We start from the raw sequence: 19939 nt of genomic DNA on the forward strand, positions 1-19939 counted from the left end.
ACATTTTTAAAATTGTTCAAACACTAAGTTCTAATTCTTTTTCTTAGTACAGTCATAATAAGCTAAAAAGAACTTTCATTGCATAAGAACTCAATTGAACTCACACGAATAAAGCTAATCTGTTCATTTAAAACCATACAAGGAATCATTTTAATTTCAAATTGTAATAGTGCATGAATCCAAGAAGATTATGGGTCTGGTAATTTGAGTTCAGGTAGGAGATACAAATTGGCTCTCCTAACTAACCCCGAGATCACCACAGCTTGGACACACACAACTTCAGTTTCCTTAATAAAGGTCAATTAGTAATTTTTTTAAGTCCCCCTGTGTTGCCCAGCACTGAAGTAGACATGGGAATATAAAAGAAATAAGTAAAACATTCAGTTTCTGCCTCAAGGAATTTGCTTTTATGAGAGAATTTTCTATGAATAATTACTTACGTCTTATTTCAAAGGCACTTTGAAAAAGACAGAAAGAAACATAGACAAGAGGAAACAAATAAAATTCTTGCTTATAATTTTAAGCAGAAAACACCTACTATTCAGTCTTTCTCTCATTACGAGGGTGTATATTATCTATACCCTACTTTGGTTCACTGTAAATGAGCACCCAAATACTTAGGGATACTGAACTGTGAGGGGCTGTCACTAACCCTTGCATTGGATCACGCAAAAGGTACCCCATCGTGTTGCTCTGGGAGTTGAGCTCAGGCTACCAAACAGCCTTGCTTAAGGGCGATCTGCTCACTCTCCGGCTTAGAATCACCCTGGCTGGCGAAATGGTCTCATCGTTAGGCTGCATTTGGTCTTGGCTCTTCAATCCAGCCTCCTGGGATCACCTTCACTTTTTCCTGGCTTCTTTTTTTCTTTTTTTCCCTAAAGGTTTCCTTCACCTTTACCCCTTTGGTCCTCTATTCTTGAATTTTTAGTCTCAACATACTCTAGCACTCATACTTTAATTGATCCTGAATCCAGGGCAGAATTCTAGCTATGTTCACATTTTGAGATAGCTATATTTTCTCATAATAGTTCCTTTACCATAAAAATTACAAACCTAAAATCTTGTATATTTTTTCTATCTCAGTAACTCTGTTTTTTCCTTTTTCTTCCTCTACTCTCACATTGATACAGAGTTTATTTCCAGACCTCTGTAATCACCTTTCTGTGAGAGAAGGGGCACTTTTCTCATAGCAGATGCCTTTACATAGTCCGTGTGGACAATACTTAAAGAAAGCAGAACCTTGTGTAATTACCTAAATGCACAGTCTATTGAAATAATTACACCCAAAATCTTTCATATCCTGAATTAGTGGCTTCTCCATATTGACTCCAATGCCTGCCCGTTAAAAACAAAATACAAAACGCTAGGAAAGAGAATTCCAATATTCAGCCTTCTATCCTGTTTTCTTTCTCCCAGAGGTAATGAGAATGGTTTTTAGTATACAAGGTAAATGAAATGTCTCTAGGCCTGAAACTAATTCCTTTGGCGAGAAAGCTGGCAGTCCATGGGGACGAGGTGGGAAGACCTCCCTTGCAGTCTGGTACATCTCTGCTCTCTCCTGGAAGGACAGATTTCCACCTCCCCAGCTGGGCCATCCAGCTTGTCCTCTGGATTAGCATGCTTCTATCCACTGAGACCAATTATTCTTCTTGTTACAGACCTTGAGTCAGCAAGTCAAATCTGATCTTAGGTGCAATTACTAGGGAATGGGCTCTTGGTTTGCTACTGTTTGTGACCAAATTTCCAACTGCTCTGTTCCTCTACCCGGGGGCATTAGGTGAATTACCTAGACATGGAGTAATTTTCTCTCTGATTGAGGATTATCTTGCTATAGTTTAAAGTTTGAAACAATCCTCCCAAGGACAAGAGTCCCGTTCTTGAATGCTAAATCTGTACTCCTTGCATCTGGGCTCTGCCCAGCTCAATAGTAAATGCTGAGACACCCACCTTCATCTGGACTTCTGACGTGACATTCCCCAAGTCCTGTCCTATTTCCTTTGGTCAGATTCCACTAAACATACTAAACATCATCTGCCTATCCAGACTTTTCTCTCCTGGGCCTCTCTAAGCTCTGGTCTGACTCTACTGGCTCCGTCCATTTTGGGCTCACAAAGGCCTGGTTCAAGCAGCCAATGATCACACCTATTACACTCCCACTGAATTTTTGGAGACCAGGACTAACATAAATCAGGGAAAATGAGGTCACAAATTTTACAGGAGGCTAAAAGTCAGAGGGCACAAAACCTTGATATGCCAGATGAAGTAATTTTTCCTTCTGCACCCAGAAAAGTTGATTTGTAATGTCAATTGAATATCTTTAACGTTTTTGGCACTCGTTTGTATGTTTTGTTTCATTTCCCTGGTTTAATGAAAGTAAGATTCATTTCTTTTTTTCCAATGAACCTTTATCTCAGCTAAGTTAGAATGTTCAAAAAAAGCATTGTACTGGCTAATTGGATTTTATATGAAATGACAGCTCAACAAAATACTCTTTTAGTTGTTACCTTGTTGAAATATTTCTAAGATATAACATATTTTATAGCCCTAGAAAACAAAATATAAGAAAAGATTGACTCTTATTTTGGAGATTTGGGTTCCTGTCATGCTTTAAGGCATTAGATCATTAAGGGCAAATGTATTCATTCTTTCAATGTTTACTATGTGCTAGGCCTTTAATGATGAATAGGCTCAGTCTTAGGAAACCTTAAAGTCCAACAGGGGAATATAATACTCATATAAAATAATGCTAAGGGGAGCAGAATGCAATAAGTGCCTTAGTGGAGGAACAGATTATTTTCACAGATACCGGGAATTATAGAGGTTGTAAGACATTGGGATAAATAGATGATGAAGCATGTCCATTTATTCATTCAACAAATAATGACACCTACTAATATGCAAGGACTTTTTAGGCCCTGGGATACAAAAGTGAAAAAACAAACAAACAGATGGTGTTCCTGCTCTCATGGGATTCACTTTCATGAGAGGTAGAGGACAGACAATAAATGAATGCATCTAAATGTACAGTGTACTAAATGGTGGTAAGAGCTATGGAGAAAAATAAAGCTGGGAAAGGAGAATAGGGACTGTGGGGTGAGGGACAGCCAGCTGATTGGCATTGGATACTCAGAGAATATCCCGGTGACCTTTAATCAGAAACTTGAAGTAAGTAGAAGGAAGCATATGAATAAGGGCGGGAGGAACAATTTCGGAAGAGGTACGAATGCAGGCTTCTCAGAACTTCTGGAACTTCTTGGTGCTCCCTGAAGAAGACCAAGGAGGCCAGTGGGGTTGATCAGGGCCAGTTGGGAGGGGAGCGAAAGGAAAGGTCAGAAGGCTGGTGCAGGCAGAGGCAGATCCAGCAGGGCCTGAATACTTTGGACTATGCATGGCAGCCCCCTTGCTCACCTCCCCTCAAGTTAAGGGGAAACTGGAAAGAAAACAAAGTTAATTAAGAGTTTTGGCTAGCTGGACTTCATTTAATTGAAGTGGAACCATAATATGTTGTTTTGTAGTTAATTCTTAAGTCATTTTATGTGGGTTCTTTTTTTAATTCCAGATTAGATCATAAACAATCTGTAGTTACAAATAGGCTTTATTTTCTGTCCTATTCTCCCAAAGCTCCTGGATCCTAGAAGGGCTCACAGTGTCATACAAAAAGAATGAGTCAGCTCTTAATATTGTATTTTATCCTGGAAGAGAACTACTGAGAAGTCATTGTTTCACACCACTTGTGAATTTTATCCCTTGTTTTCCTAGACCAGCTCTTTCATGCCATTGTAAACTGACCTGGAATTGTAATGAGATTTTAGCCACATGTAGACCAAAGGGAGATACACAAATCTGGAAATATGGAAAAAGTAAACTTTTTTTTTTTCTGTCAAAATTAGTCCTTTCTCATTACTTGAGAGCGTTTCCTTATGGGTAGATCTCAAGGTTTAGGTGGTTATTTGGTAAAACACTCTGTCTGATATATCAAATATTACACAAAAAAAGGAGTCAAGAAAGGTTTTCATTTTTCTTTAAATTGAGCTTGGCCTATTTTCCTCAAGTAACTGAAGCTAGATTTTCTCCCATGATAGCAGCAACCAAGTTGCTGTGACATTTATTAAAGTCTTTTGAGTTGATCAAAACTTCTGTTAAGGATTTGTGTTCCCTGTTATTTTTTTAAATTAAGTTTGAAACTTTAGGCTTACACAGAAGTTTCAAAAATAGTACAGAGGGCTGGGCACTGTGGCTCACGCCTATAATCTCAGCACTTTGGGAGGCTGAGGTGGGCAGATCACCTGAGTTCGGGAGTTCGAGACCAGCCTGACCAACATGGAGAAACCCCGTCTCTACTGAAAACACGACATTAGCTGGGCGTGGTGGTTCATGCCTGTAATCCCAGCTATTCTGGGGGCTGAGGCAGGAGAATCTCTTGAACCCAGGAGGTAGAGGTTACAGTGAGCTGAGATCGTGCCATTGCACTCCAGCCTGGTCAACAAGAGCAAAACTCCATCTCAAAAAAAAAAAAAAAAAAAAAGATAGTACAGAGAGTACTTGTATACCTTTCACTCAGTTTCACCAAATGGTAACATCTTACATAATCATAACATAATCACTGAAACCAGGAAATTAGAAATTCATATTATTAACTAAATACAACACTACTGACTAATCTATAGACTTTATTAGAAATTCCTGTTTTCACACTAATATCCTGTTTCTATTCCAAGAGCTAAACCAAAATCCCCACATTGCATTTAGTTGTCATGTCTCTTTAGTTGCTTCCAATCTGTGACAGTTGCTGTCTTTCTTTTTCTTTCATGACATTGACTTTTTTTTAAAGGATACTGGTCAACTATTTTGTAGAATTTTGATTTGTCTGATGCTTTTTATGACTAGATTAAGGTTATGCAATTTTGGCAGTATTATCACAGAAACGAAGTTGTAAAAGGGTACATAATATGGATAGGTCTTCTTGCTGGTGATATTAAACTTAATCATTTGGTTATGGAGCTGTCCGCCAATGTAAAGTCACTATGTTGCCCTTTGTAATTATTAAGTATGTTGTTGAGAGATACTTTGAGATTATGCAAATGTCCTGTTTCTTACCATAGCGTCACTCACTAATTTTACTATTCATTCTTCATTTGTGTCTGCAACAATTCTACTGTGGTGTTTGCCAAATGGGGATTTTCTAGTTCCATCATTCTATCTACATTTCTTAATGGGAATACAATTATGAGAAAGGGTCAACCCTTTTCCATTATTTAGACAATTATTAATTTCTATCAGTGTAGATTTATATATTTTTATTGTATTCTTTAGGTTATAATTTATTACTGTCATCACTGATTTTGTTATTCAAGCAAGTGAGAATTAACCTTAAGCAGAATATGAACCAAAGAGACCAAATGCACAATGTAATAAACACTACCATAGGCACATAAATTCATTTTTCCTGTATGACCTAAGAAATTCTGTGTGATAAGCACTGTATTTTAATCTCTTTTATCCTCTAGCAGTCTGCCCCACACATGTGTACAATAGAGGTTAACTAAAATAATTAATTATTTTAAAACAATGTAGCAAAATTAAATTTTATAAAAACAGTTAAGTGATCTTACTAAATTTTCTGATTTTATTACTTTCATTTGGTTCAGCAGACATTAGCTAGAAATAATGAAATATGTTTTTATTCACCACCAATGTCCAAGAAAGTCCAATATGAGACTCTGTCTAAATCACCATTCTTTGAAGGGTGCCTAAAGTAAGATGTGAGCTATTTTGATATTGGGGTTGGGTTTACCATGGTATCGATTGCGCCTCTTGGTAACACATTTTTAAAATTTTTGAAATGTTTAAATATTTATTTTGTATGGAAAATGCATACAAATATTGAAAAAAAGCATAAAACAACTAGATGGTGAAAAGCAAACCCACCTCTCACCTTGTCCCTTAAAGCCCCTGGTCTTCTTTAAGGGACCTTCTTTAAGGATCTTCTTTAATGTTACCTCTTCAGAGACAACCATTGTTATCCATTTTTTTGTGCATCATCCCAGAGAGAGAGTCTATACATATACAGATGTTTCTGTGTGTGCATGAATATGTGTCTGTATGTGTCCTTTTTATTTTTATTTTTGAGATGGAGTCTCACTCTGTCGCCCAGGCTGGAGTGCATTGGCGTGATCTCGGCTCACTGCAACCTCCGCCTCCCAAGTTCAGGCGATTCTCCTGCCTCAGCCTCCTGAGTAGCTTGGATTACAGGTGCACACCACCACACTCGGCTAGTTTTTGTATTTTTAGTAGAGACAGGGTTTCACCATTTCGGCCAGGCTGGTCTCAAACTCCTGACCTCAGGTAATCTGCCTGCCTCAGTCTCCCAAAGTGCTGGGATTACAGGCATGAGCCACTGTGCCCAACCAGTGGCCAAATAATATTCTATTGTAATGATACATTATGATTTTGTATTTTAAATAATGTTTCAGTGAATATCTTTGAATATACTTCTTTGTGCATATATATGTGAGAGGTATAAATTCTTAGAAGACGAAGTGTTGAACTGATGGGAATGTGTATTTAAAATTGACATAGATATTGACAAACTGTCCTTTCAAAATGTTATGTCAATTTATTGTCCTACCAGCAATTTAGGAGTAATGACTTTTTTGTACTTGTGGGAATTTTGTAACCTAATAGGTGAAAAATAGTACCTCTTTATAATTTTAATATGTATTTATTTTACTATGAGTGAGACAGAATTTTTTTACCTTGGAAGGTCACGTACATTTTCTTCAAAATCACTTTTGAATATTCTCTGAGCATTTTCTTTTTGTTCCTTTTATAATTTATAGAAATGTTTCTATATTCAGGAAATTATCAACTTTACAATAACATATGTTGCAAACTTTTTTTAGCTTGTGTATCATTTAACATTATGCTGTTATTTTTACTTTGTTTTTGGTTCTGCAGAAAATTTTAGTTTTTTTTGTTTTTTTACTTTTTTAGACGGAGTCTTACTCTCCTGTCTAGGCTGGAGTGCAGTAGTATGATCTCGGCTGACTGCAACCTCTGCCTGCCAGGCTCAAGCTCCTGAGTAGCTGGGATTACAGTTACCACCATACAAGGCCCAGTTACTTTTTTTTTTTTTTTTTTTTTGGTATTTTTAGTAGAGATGAAATACAACCACATAGGCCAGGCTTCTCTTGAACTCCTGGCCTCAAGTGATCCACCTGCCTCAGCCTCCCAAAGTGCTAGGATTCCAGGTGTGAGGCACTGTGTCTAGTGGAAAATTTTAATTTTTACGTATTAAAACTCATTTAAAATTTTTTTTTAGTTCTGAGTTTGCTCACACAGAAATGGATTCTCCACTTCAAAGGTAGAAAAACAATTTTTCTTTGTAGTTTGGTGAATGTATTTATTTGTCTGCATTTCAATATTAGAGCCATTTGAAACGTTATTTTAATGTAAAAATGTGGTAGGAATTTAATTGTATTCACCACAGGTCATCACTGTATCAAAACTATTAATTGATTAATCCTATCTTACTTCACTGAATAAACGGAGCTGTCTCCTTAGCAAATTTCCGAAAGGTAAAGGAATGCCAAGTAGTCAATTGAAGGTGATTTATTTATGTTGTCATTTATTTACCTAGATTGAAATAATTTTCAGGTTTTCATAAAATGCTTTCTTTTCTCTCCCAGGAACGGCTCACCCCCATCATGCTGGCAATTAATCAAATCATAATGCTCCTGAGAATGGAAATGCAATTTAAATAATGCTGCAATGTTGTTACAGTTGTTATTCCATCATGCTGGGCTAATGTTTGCAGTTTTAGTAGAGACCGGGTTTCACCACATTGGCCAGGATGGTCTCAAACTCCTGACCTCAAGCGCTCTGCCCACCTTGGCCTCCCAAAGTGCTGGCGGCGGGGCTGGGGTGTTGGGGAAGATGCTTTCAAACTAACTACTTGCATGCTCTTAACCCAGTTTCACCAAATGGTAACATCTTACATGATCGTAAAGTTCTTCTGTATTCATTCCCATGTGGAATCCTCTGCTTTTGTGTGTGGGCTGCACCTAGTAACTTGTTTCTGATAAACAGAATGTGGCAGAAGTGATGGTACCTCTAAGATTAAATTATAAAAGGCTAAGACTTGTGTCTTGCTGGCACTCTGTCTTGCCTTCTCTTCTTGCTCACCTTGATGAAGGAAGCTGCCATGCTGCAGAAGCCCAAGTCGCCAAAGAATGAGGGCATCCTTCAGCCAACAGCCGAGGTTTTGAGGAAATCTTTTATACAGCATTGGCTAACGAATACAGCCAATAAGAAGCTAGGTTGTAATGCTGAATCACATGAAAATGTTAAACATTATATGAACAATGGTATAAAAATATAATGTTAAATGTAGTAATATTATTTTAATATTTAAAAGCTAACGCTTTTAGCTAGTTTCGTATCTGCAAATCTCTAATCTAAGAATTGAGCTTATGTTGCTCTGTTTAATCTTCACTGTAACCCATGAGAGAATTCTGACTATCACTGGCGTTTCACAGATGAGGAAACAGAAGTATTAAGATGTATAGAAGAGCAATTTTAATCCAAAGCCCATACTCTGAACAACTGTGCTGTGAGATTACAAGGACAAAAACTGAAAAAATAAAAAAGTAAAAACAGCTTTTGTTTGCCAGACAGAATTCCTCTTTGTGTTTCCTCTCCTTTTGAACTAGAACGACTCTCCTTTCCACAGCAGGGTTCTCCTTCCATCATCTGTGCTGGGGTTTGGCTTCACTTTAGCCTTGGTCTCTAGATATTGTAATTTCACAATAAGCTGCCTGAGGGTGTACATCACCAGACACATGGTAGGTAGGAAATACATAGACATCTGTTAAATGCATGAATCAACGCGTGATTGCATATTCCATCTTTGCCACAAAGGAAACCTTTCGTGCTGAAGAAGGGCAGAATATGGAAGTTGGTGATGTGTTTTATCTGCAAATGTTAGTGGTAGGCTTGCCTCCAGCACAGGAGAATTTACATCTGTGCTTCTTTAAAATAATTGCCTTGGGTATTTCTAGCTCTGGGAGCTGCTTATGACAGAAAGATACGTGAAGGTAATTTGTCATCTCATGTTTTCACCTCCATTGTCATTATGGAAGAAGAGAATGGCTGCAATTTCAGATCCTTTCAACTGAAATGAAGAGAAAATGTGTCTTCTAAATGGTGCTTTTCCATATCCCTTCCCTATACTGGTGGCGGTGTAAATTAGAATGTTGTCTATGATGGCAAATTTTACAATATCGCAAATACAGTACCAATTTTTTCAAAATCACAGATGGATGGATTCTTTGATCCAACAATCCTACTTCAATGAATTTATTTCATAGAAATATTTAGGTGTGAGAAACAATATTTTTAAGAGTAAATGATTTAAAAACTATTTAATTGTACATCAGTAAGAGGCTGGCTAAGTAAATTATAGTATGTTCATCCTTATAGAGGAATACTATGCAGCCAAAACAAAATAAAGGAAATTTTCAAAATGTTAACTTGGAATGATCTTCAAGACTTATTGTTAAATACAACAAATTAAGAAGTGGAGTCTTTTTTTTTTTCTACTAAAGTTGTGTCAATAAAAATGGTTGTATACGTGGGATGGTTTTAAAGTACGTGGAAAAATTCTTTGATGGTCCTTCCTTGAAAAGATGAAACCTAATTCCTCTCCCTTTGGATGTGGGACTATTTATAGTTATCGTTTACTAAACGTAAACTGTGCTTAGGCTGATATTTGGGACAATGAAACCTTTGAGTGCCCGTGTGAGGAAAAACTCTCAGTTGCTGGGTGCAGGGAAGGAGGATCTGTTTCTATCATATATACTCTCTGTGCCTACTGCATTTTGAACCATGCAAGTGATACATATTTATAAAATAAAATAAACAAAGCATAAATACAAACCTAGCAATCATATATTTAGTTAATAAAATAGTAGGTCCTATTTCTTATGTCCAGGTATACTTATAAATGCCTACAGGGATTTCACCACCTTAGGATGGAGAGACTAAATGCTTCTGATGGAATTAGGATGGTGGAATGTTGGAAGTAACAGTGAAGGGGAAGAGATGTTTGAAAATATTATGTTTACTCATTCTTGGGTTCAAATGAAGAAGAAACCGGGCACAGGAGTGGGAAGGACTAGCGGCAATAGTGATGAATGGACATTCTTATCATGCCGGCAATGTTGATTACCCAGGTGTAGGTGGCTGTACACTGAGGGAGAAGATCGCAAGTCAGAGTGGCCAGCAGGCACAACTTCCTGATATACCAGAGGCAGGTCTTCTATACTCACTGATTTCCCCAACAGGCTGCGTAGGGGGCACTGAGCCACAGCGAGTTGGTGAAATGCTCCTGACAGTGTGGAGAAACCAAGAGGCAAAACACAGAGGAAAAAGTGATGAGATCCCACACTTTTCACTAGTGGTCACAATGAGCTATTAAGCAAGAGCTTCTCATACTGTACTTTTTCCTGTTGCATGCACATAATCCATTTGCATTGCAGACAAATTTAAGATGTTGTTTACAGTAAGGTGGAAGGTACCTTATGGCAAAAATCCCTCAGAAATTTATCTGTGGATTTAAAGTTATTCCAATCCTAGAATATCGTGCTTTTAAGAGATGCCATACCTGTTTTTCCCTTTGTAATATCAAAGCAGTACTATCTTCTCTGGAGGCTTGTTGGGTGAATTTAATGGAATAAAGTTAAGTAGGTGCCAGAATCATCGCTGTTTTCCCTCCACAGCCCTGCCACCCACTAAAAAAATTGTTTGATGAGATTACTTAATGTTTTCCAATTAAGTTGTATTTCCAAATAGAATGATTTCCATTTTAGTGTAGTTGGTATGGGGTTTTGTGAATCTGTGCTTCTTTTATTGTGGATAATGTTCAGTTCCTTTTTTATTAGCCTTCTAGTTATAATAGTAAAACTTTACTCGTCTACTCCAAGGAGTCCCTACCATCCATATCATCACTTTCCAGCATAGCACTCTTCATGCTTAGTGATTTAAAGTCATTTAAAGCACTCAACATTGTGAAAATGAATATTGGAAGGCAAAACCTACAAAATTTTGGGAATTTGTGGAGGGATTCCCACAAATCAGCCAGGTGAAGTTTCACACAACCGAAGACTGCACAACTCCTCTAAGGCGGCACTATGCTGCAAACCCAGACTGCCACTCTTCTCACCCCTTGTCCCTTTGCTGTTCTGGATAATGAGGTTCAAAAGTTACCTAGGCAGTTGTAAAAAAAAGTGAAACGGGGAAAGGGCTTAAGGCTGGTTACTAGTAGAGGTCCACCTGGCCCCCATAAGCTGCTGAACAAGAAGGGGTGCCTGAAATGTCCCACTGGGGAAGTTGGTGGAGATGAAGACCTGCTCAGTGGACAAGGGTTCTTCCCAGGATACCCCCAAGCTGAAGAAGCGGGCTCTGAGCCACCCACTTTCCCACTCCTGTACCACACCCTGAACTGGCCAAGGTGCGGGTAAGGATGTGGACCACTGAACCCTGAAGAAATAAGTCCATCGACTTTGACCCCATGGAGGAATGCCGGTGAGAATCTTAAAAGTGTCTGCCAGTGTCAAGACAGAGGACAAGGTCTGTCTGGCACAGCAGCTCCCTCAAGGAAGAGAAGAGTGAGGAGAAAGGAAACTCAAGTCTGACCACTCTGGCCTGAGAGAGAACAGGATGATCCCATCTCCCATCCTTCCAAGCAAGGCAAGGAGACTTTTTATAATTAGGAAACAAAAAGAAGTTAGAAGGAGTGAAATCAGGCTGTAAGGTGAATTCCTAATGATAGATAGCCCATTGAAACTGAAAAAATTGCCCTTGTTTAATGAAAGGAATGAGCAGAGCTTTGTGGTGCTGAAAAAGGACTCTGGTGAGATTTTCTCAGCATTTTTCTGCTAAAGCTTTGTCTAAGTTTCTCAGAACATTCTCCTAATAAGCAGATGTTTGGCCCTTTAGGAAGTCAACAAGAAAAAATACCTTGAGTGTCTCAAAACACTGGTCCCATGATGGTGGCTTTCGACTAGCTCGTTTATCATTTGAGGGGAACATAACATCCTCTTGAAAGCCATCGCCTTGATGATGCTTTGTCTTCAGGATCATATTGGTAAAGGAAGGTTCCATTTTCCGGTTACAATTCGTGGAAGACATGACTCAAGATCCTGACTCCTCAGGTTTGAAATTTTCACTGAAAGCTCCACTCATAAAAAGAAGCTATACATATGTAAACAACTGCTTTCATTGGGGGACTGTCCTTATAAGCTTTACATCAAACATCCATGAACTCTTCATTCCTCCACCCAAGCTTCACCGTGAATTTGGTGTTTGCTTTTGCTGCACTTTTGGCGGAATTCGTCTTGCTCTGATAGGAGTCCTTTTCAGTGGGTGTGTCATCCTTCTTAGTGCCTCAGAGTGGATCTGCTTCACAAAGGTTATAACCAGTTGGTATAAGCTTGTTTTAGTGCAAAACAATTGAAATCCATGCAGAGTTTTTTCACAGTGTCCATGTTCCGTCAAGTTTTTGAAGACCCCCTGTGTTGAACGTTGGCCCGGTCCTCGGAGAGAAGCGGATGCTGTCCGCTTCCTGTGCTCAAATTGCCCACAGTGGAGGAGTGCACAGAGCAGGGAAAGGCAACCCCAGAGAGGTCCCGCCCTCCAGCACGCAGCAGTCTGCTGGCCCACTCCTGGCTGCCTGGTGTGCTGTGTGGGCCAGAGCAAGTTGACCAACCTCCCTGAAGCTCAGTTGACTCCTATGTAGCCCAGAACCAGTAGCCGTGATAGGACTGCTTGGCAGGGACAGTAACTGACTCAGGAAAAGCAACCTGGCCCCAAGGGTAGCAGGAACCAGGAGTTCCAGTTGATTCCATCAGCAGACCCTCTGAGGCGTTCCCAAGGTGCAGCGTGGTGGAAGATTAATTAGGTTTAGTGTGATTGGATTGAAGTGCCAATCTAATCAAGGGGAAGTCCCACCCACTCTGCCCTGTGCCTATATAAAGGCGAGGCGCGGCGGCCGCGGCACTCATTGAAGCCGCGAGTCGGGAGAGCAGCAGAGCCAGGCCGGTGCTCCAGAAGGCAGCAAGATGTTGAGAGCCACAGCTCCCTGCTGGTTCCCACCCGGATATCCAGAAGCTAAGAAGGTGGCCGAGGAGCTGGCCCTCGAGGCTCCAGAGCTCCCACTGCCCTCTCATCAGCCTGCCCGGAACTTCGGGCTCTGGGTGCCCCAGATGTACAACCAGGCCTCAGCGCTTGTGGGGATCCAGGCGGAGCCTCAGAATAGCGGTCCGGCGGTGGCCCCAGAGTGGCCCGAGACGGTGACGGAGGCGTGGTACTTCCCTGCGCAGAGGGGATCGGCCTGCCGGCTGCCAGCCGCCCCAAGGCTGACAGAGAGCCCCCCCGCAGTCGGCATCTCAGCCCCCAGGGAGAGGAAGAGGATCGCCCACTTTCCCAGCCCTTGCTTGGCCACAGGTCCCACAGATGCCAAGAGAACCCTGGCGGCCAGCAGCCGCCAACGCTCCAATGGCTCCGAGGTCGGCAGACAGCCATGGAAGACGCGCAACAGGTCAGGGATGGCACACAAGACCTCCACCACCAACAGCTCCAAGCGAATCGCCCGTCGTCCATCCTTACGGAGTTGGAAGAAACCCATCATCCTCCGAAAGTCTGGGTGCCGAGTCCCCAGCGTCCTCCGCCGAGGCTATCTCCAACTGCTCACCAAAGAGTGTCTCCAGTTCTGCGCCTCCGAGCAGGAGGCAAAGGAGAAGGCGCTCAACGAGGAGAAGGTGGCCTACGACCGCAGCCCCAATAGGAACGTCTACCTGAATGTGGTCCTCAACACCCTCAAGAGACTGAAGGGCCTCACCCCCAGCTCCATGCCGGCCTCAGCCGGGCCGCTCTGTACAGCCGCCTCCAGGACTTCCTGCTCACTCGCGAGCAGCTCAAGGAGAACGGCTACCCCTTCCCGCACCCGGAGCGGCCCGGAGGCGCCCTGGTCTTCACTGCCCAGGGGAAGGGGCCCGGCGACTCCTCTCGCAGGGTCTGCTGCCGTTGTGGCACCGAGTACCTGGTGTCCTCTTCGGGCCGCTGTGTACGCGACCAGGTGTGTTATTACCACTGGGGGCGGGTCCGCTCCAGCCAAGTGGCTGGAGGCCGGCTTACCCAGTACACCTGCTGTGCAGCTGCTCCTGGCTCCGTGGGCTGCCAGGTGGCAAAGCAGCACGTGCGGGACGGCCGCAAGGAGAGCCTGGATGGCTTCGTGAAGACCTTCAAGAAAGAGTTTTCCGGAGACGCTTATCCAGGAATCTACGCCTTGGACTGTGAGATGTGCTACACCACGCACGGCCTAGAGCTGACCCGTGTCACCGTGGTGGACGCCGACATGCGGGTGGTGTACGACACCTTCGTCAAGCCCGACAACGAGATCGTGGACTACAACACCAGGTTTTCCGGCGTGACCGAGGCCGACGTCGCCCAGACCAGCATCACGTTGCCGAAGGTCCAAGCCATCCTGCTGAGCTTTTTCAGCGCCCAAACCATCCTCATCGGGCACAGCCTGGAGAGCGACCTGCTGGCCCTGAAGCTGATCCACAGCACCGTGGTGGACACGGCGGTGCTCTTCCCGCACTACCTGGGTCTCCCCTACAAGCGCTCCCTAAGGAATCTCTCGGCCGACTACCTAGGACAGATCATCCAGGACAGCCAGGACGGGCACGACTCCGGCCAGGACGCAAACGCCTGCCTGCAGCTGGTGATGTGGAAGGTCCGAGAGCGCGCCGGGATCCAGCGAAGCACCCGTCCGCCTCTCCCGCCGCCCTGGCCTGTCCTCAGCCGCAGGCCTCTGCCACAACTTCCACAAGAACGGAAGAAAAAAAGTGGTCAAGGTGGATTCTTCCACACAGACCAACTGTGGAACTGCCATCGCTCCCGAGAGCTAACCCTGTCCACCTGGGGGCAAACCGACAAAAAACGGAGCAGCCGGTTGTGCAGGAGAGGGCGAAAAGCCAAGACGAACCCCGACCCCCGACTCCCAGTCCCCCGGAGTCCCTGCCGCGGCCCCTCGCGACTGTCCCCATCCCTCTGCCCCTCCCAGACCTCCATCCTTCCGCCAATCGCCTCTCCGAGCCCCGAGCCCCGACTCCCAGGCCCGGAGTCCCTGCCGCGGTCCCTGGCGCCTGTCCCCATCCCTCTGCCCCTCCCAGACCTCTGTCCTTCCGCCGCTAGCCTCCCTCAGCCCACCTGGACTTCCGTGGTCTCTGAGAACAAAGCCAGCCCCCTGGCCCGCCAGCCTCCTGCCAGTCTTCCCTCCTGGGGCTCTTCCTCTTCTGTGGGGCTTTCTCAACCTCTCCTCCCCCACCCGAGTTTTCCCCATCCCCGGGGGCAGGCAGAGAGCAATGTCTCTATGAATTTCTTTCTTAAATATCAAAGAACTTCAAAACAACGGAATGGCACTGGCCTCTCACTGTGCCCTTACCTGTTTTTCTCTAGAGGCACCACGCTGGGGTGGGTGAAGCACTCGGGCTCTGGAATTACACATCTGGGTTCCAATTCAACTTCCACCACCTACTGGCTTTGTCCTATTGGACAAAGGACGTCTTGGTGCTTCTACGTTTTATCTTTAGAGTGTGATCATAACCTCACGGTGAGGAATGAATGAAGCAACACATGGCAAGCCTTGAAACAATCGCACATAGTAGGTATTCCATTCATGTTAACTACCTTTCCTTCTTATAATAGCTTATAATGGGAATTCGTGAACACTGTGTCCTTAATCCTTGGAACAACCCAAAGGCTAGGTAATAAAGCTGAATTTCATACCTAAAGAAGCCATGCGTCTTCACCTTCGCCAAATGCTCCTGACTGTGAGGAGCGCTGGTGGCTTGTTTATTTTGTACTTGGTACTTTGCACCTATTAACCCAGTTAGTCCTCATCATAGTTGTGAGAGAGAGAGCGTTCTCATCCCCATTTTACAGATGAGGAAACTGAAGCACAAGCGTTAAGCAGTTTATCCGAGGTATCCTAGCTACAAGTCAGGTGCAGGCAGCCTGGCTGCAGAGCCCCTGCTCTGGCCGCTGCACTACCTGACTTCCCTGGAGTGTGTATGGTGAGAGTCAAAGTGGATTCTTCCACACAGACCAACCAATTACAATGTCTGAAGCAGTCAGGCAACTTCCAACCGGGCTCCAGGAGAGAATGAACCATCAGGCCTCTCTAAATCCATGTCTCCATTTTGAATCTTCAATGAGAGATGAGACACTAAGTAGCTAGTTTTGGTGGAGGGGGGATTTTATGCGCCTGTGTGTGCTTGCGGCTGGCGGGGGGTGGGGGGTGGGGGGAGGTGTGCCTGTGTGTGTATGTGTACCTAACTAAGGTAAACTGATAATTTGAATGCTTCATTTCTGTTATTTTAATTTGCATATGTGAGCCCCCACACACGTATATACAAACACACCTGTTCCAGAACAATGACTTAGTGAAGAACTGGATTTCCACTCTGTCAGACAAATTGAGGAAAGCGCTCAAGTAGGGCATTTCTGATTGATTTGACCGTTGCTGGAATTTTATTTTCCTTTACAACGTAGACTCCTTCTGTGGAGATTTCATAAATAAAGGTCTTTGTTGTTGTTGTTGTTGTGCGTTATTTCTTTAAATTTTTGTAATTTACTTAAATTGTAAATTTTAATTTTCAGTTGAAAATAAAAATTACATATGTTTATGACGTTCAACACGAGGTTTCATATACGTATACATTGTGGAATGACAAAATCCAGCTAATTAACATACTCATTTCCTCACATACATATTTTATTGTGATGAGAACATGTTTATGATCTACACTTACAGCAATTTGCAAGTATACGATGCTTAGTTATTAACTGTAGTTGTCATGCCGTTCAATAGATCTCTAGAACTATGCCCATCTGAAATTTTGGTACTTTGCACCTATTAACCCAGTTAGTCCTCATCATAGTTGTGAGAGAGATTGCGTTCTCATCCCCATTTTATAGATGAGGAAACTGAAGCACAAGCGTTAAGCAGTTTATCCGAGGTAACTAGCTACAAGTCCGGTGCAGGCAGCCTGGCTGCAGAGCCCCTGCTCTGGCCGCTGCACTACCTGACTTCCCTGGAGTGTGTATGGTGAGAGTCAAAGTGGATTCTTCCACACAGACCAACCAATTACAATGTCTGAAGCAGTCAGGCAACTTCCAACCGGGCTCCAGAGAGAATGAACCATCAGGCCTCTCTAAATCCATGTCTCCATTTTGAATCTTCAATGAGAGATGAGACACTAAGTAGCTAGTTTTGGTGGAGGGGCTGATTTTATGCGCCTGTGTGTGCTTGCGGTGGGCGGGGGGTGGGGGGTGGGGGGGAGGTGTGCCTGTGTGTGTATGTGTACCTAACTAAGGTAAACTGATAATTTGAATGCTTACCTTACCGTTAATTTAATTTGCATATATGAGCCCCCACACACGGATATACAAACACACCCTGTTCCAGAACAATGACTTAGTGAAGAACTGGATTTCCACTCTGTCAGACAAATTGAGGAAAGCGCTCAAGTAGGGCATTTCTGATTGATTTTTCCGTTGCTGGAATTTTATTTGCCTTTACAACGTAGACTCCTTCTGTGGAGATTTCATAAATAAAGGTCTTTGTTGTTGTTGTTGTTGTGCGTTATTTCTTTTTAAATTTTGTAATTTACTTAAATTGTAAATTTTAATTTTCAGTTGAAAATAAAAATTACATATGTTTATGACGTTCAACACGAGGTTTCATATACGTATACATTGTGGAATGACAAAATCCAGCTAATTAACATACTCATTTCCTCACATACATATTTATTGTGATGGAAACGCTTATGATCTACACTTACAGCAATTTGCAAGTATACGATGCTTAGTTATTAACTGTAGTTGTCATGCCGTTCAATAGATCTCTAGAACTATGCCCATCTGAAATTTTGGTACTTTGCACCTATTAACCCAGTTAGTCCTCATCATAGTTGTGAGAGAGATTGCGTTCTCATCCCCATTTTATAGATGAGGAAACTGAAGCACAAGCGTTAAGCAGTTTATCCGAGGTAACCTAGCTACAAGTCCGGTGCAGGCAGCCTGGCTGCAGAGCCCCTGCTCTGGCCGCTGCACTACCTGACTTCCCTGGAGTGTGTATGGTGAGAGTCAAAGTGGATTCTCCACACAGACCAACCAATTACAATGTCTGAAGCAGTCAGGCAACTTCCAACGGGCTCCAGAGAGAATGAACCATCAGGCCTCTCTAAATCCATGTCCATTTGAATCTTCAATGAGAGATGAGACACTAAGTAGCTAGTTTTGGTGGAGGGGCTGATTTTATGCGCCTGTGTGTGCTTGCGGTTGGCGGGGGGTGGGGGGTGGGGGGGAGGTGTGCCTGTGTGTGTATGTGTACCTAACTAAGGTAAACTGATAATTTGAATGCTTACCTTACCGTTAATTTAATTTGCATATATGAGCCCCCACACACGGATATACAAACACACCCTGTTCCAGAACAATGACTTAGTGAAGAACTGGATTTCCACTCTGTCAGACAAATTGAGGAAAGCGCTCAAGTAGGGCATTTCTGATTGATTTGACCGTTGCTGGATTTTATTTCCTTTACAACGTAGACTCCTTCTGTGGAGATTTCATAAATAAGGTCTTTGTGTTGTTGTTGTTGTGCGTTATTTCTTTAAATTTTGTAATTTACTTAAATTGTAAATTTTAATTTTCAGTTGAAAATAAAAATTACATATGTTTATGGTGTTCAACACGAGGTTTCATATACGTATACATTGTGGAATCTCAAAATCCAGCCAATTAGCATACTCATTTCCTCACATACATATTTTATTGTTATGATTACGTGATTACGATCTACACTTACAGCAATTTTCAAGTACGATGCTTAGTTATTAACTGTAGTTGTCGTGCCGTTCAATAGATCTCTAGAACTATGCCCATCTGAAGTTCTGTATTATTCGACTAATGTCTCCCCAATCCCTCCCCGGCCCCTGCCTCGGTTAGCCACCATTCTGCTCTCTACAACCACGAGTTCAACTTTTTTAGATTCCAGTAGAAGTGAGATCATGCGGCATTTGTCTTTCCGTGCTTGCTCTTTACAACTTTAGTACGCATTTATTCATCTTTCCAGACAGGGTCTCACTCTGTCACCAGGCTGGAGTACAGTGACCAAAACGGCTCACCACGGCCTCCACCTCCACCTCCCGCGGTCAAGAGATCCTCCCACTTCAGCCTCCTGAGTAGCTAATACCACAGGCGTCCAACACCACACCTGGCTCATTGTTGTATTGATGGGGTTTCACCATGTTGCCCAGGTGATCCCGAACTCCTGGCTCAGTGCTCCACCTGTCTTGGCATCCCAGGAACTGGGATTAGAGGCATGAGCCACCGTGCCCGGCCTCTGCTTCATTTCACGCAGTACAACATCCTCTAGGCTCTCGTGTTGCAGATGACACGTTTCCCTTCTTTTTCTTTTTGTAATAGCATTCTATTGGGTATGTGTGTCTTCTTTTTTTGACACAGCTTCCCTCACGTCACCCGGGCGGAGTCCAGTGGCATGATGTTGGCTCACTACAACCTTGGCTCCCAGGTGCAAGCTGATCTGGGCACAGTGGTTTTCAGAGCCACTGCAGGATGCATCTGCAATATCTTCTCATCTCTTCTTAAAACAAGCCGTACCTCCCTGCCGCGGCCCCTCCCGACTGTCCCCATCCCGTGTCCCTCCCAGACTTCTGTCCTTCCGCCAGTAGCCTCCCGAGCCCCGAGCCCCCACACCAAGGCCCCCGAGTCCCTGCCACGGTCCCTAGCCCCTGTCCCCATCCCTCTGCCCCTCCCAGACCTCTGTCCTTCCACCCCTAGCCTCCCT

The 19939-nt window shown here is 43.2% G+C and overlaps 1 protein-coding gene across 1 annotated transcript; it reads left to right on the forward strand.

The window, feature by feature from the left end:
- Positions 1–12956: 12956 nt before the first annotated feature.
- LOC117079047 (exonuclease GOR-like) lies at positions 12957–19932 on the forward strand. Its single transcript, XM_033202691.1, is given in 6 exon segments — positions 12957–13911; positions 13914–14816; positions 14819–14868; positions 14934–15014; positions 15017–15176; positions 19853–19932. Coding segments are annotated over 6 exon segments (2067 nt in total). The 5' UTR covers positions 12957–13118.
- Positions 19933–19939: the final 7 nt, after the last annotated feature.

The sequence above is a fragment of the Trachypithecus francoisi genome, unplaced genomic scaffold (genome assembly GCF_009764315.1).
Source record: "Trachypithecus francoisi isolate TF-2019V2 unplaced genomic scaffold, Tfra_2.0 Lachesis_group7, whole genome shotgun sequence".
NCBI classification, from domain to species: Eukaryota; Metazoa; Chordata; class Mammalia; order Primates; family Cercopithecidae; genus Trachypithecus; species Trachypithecus francoisi.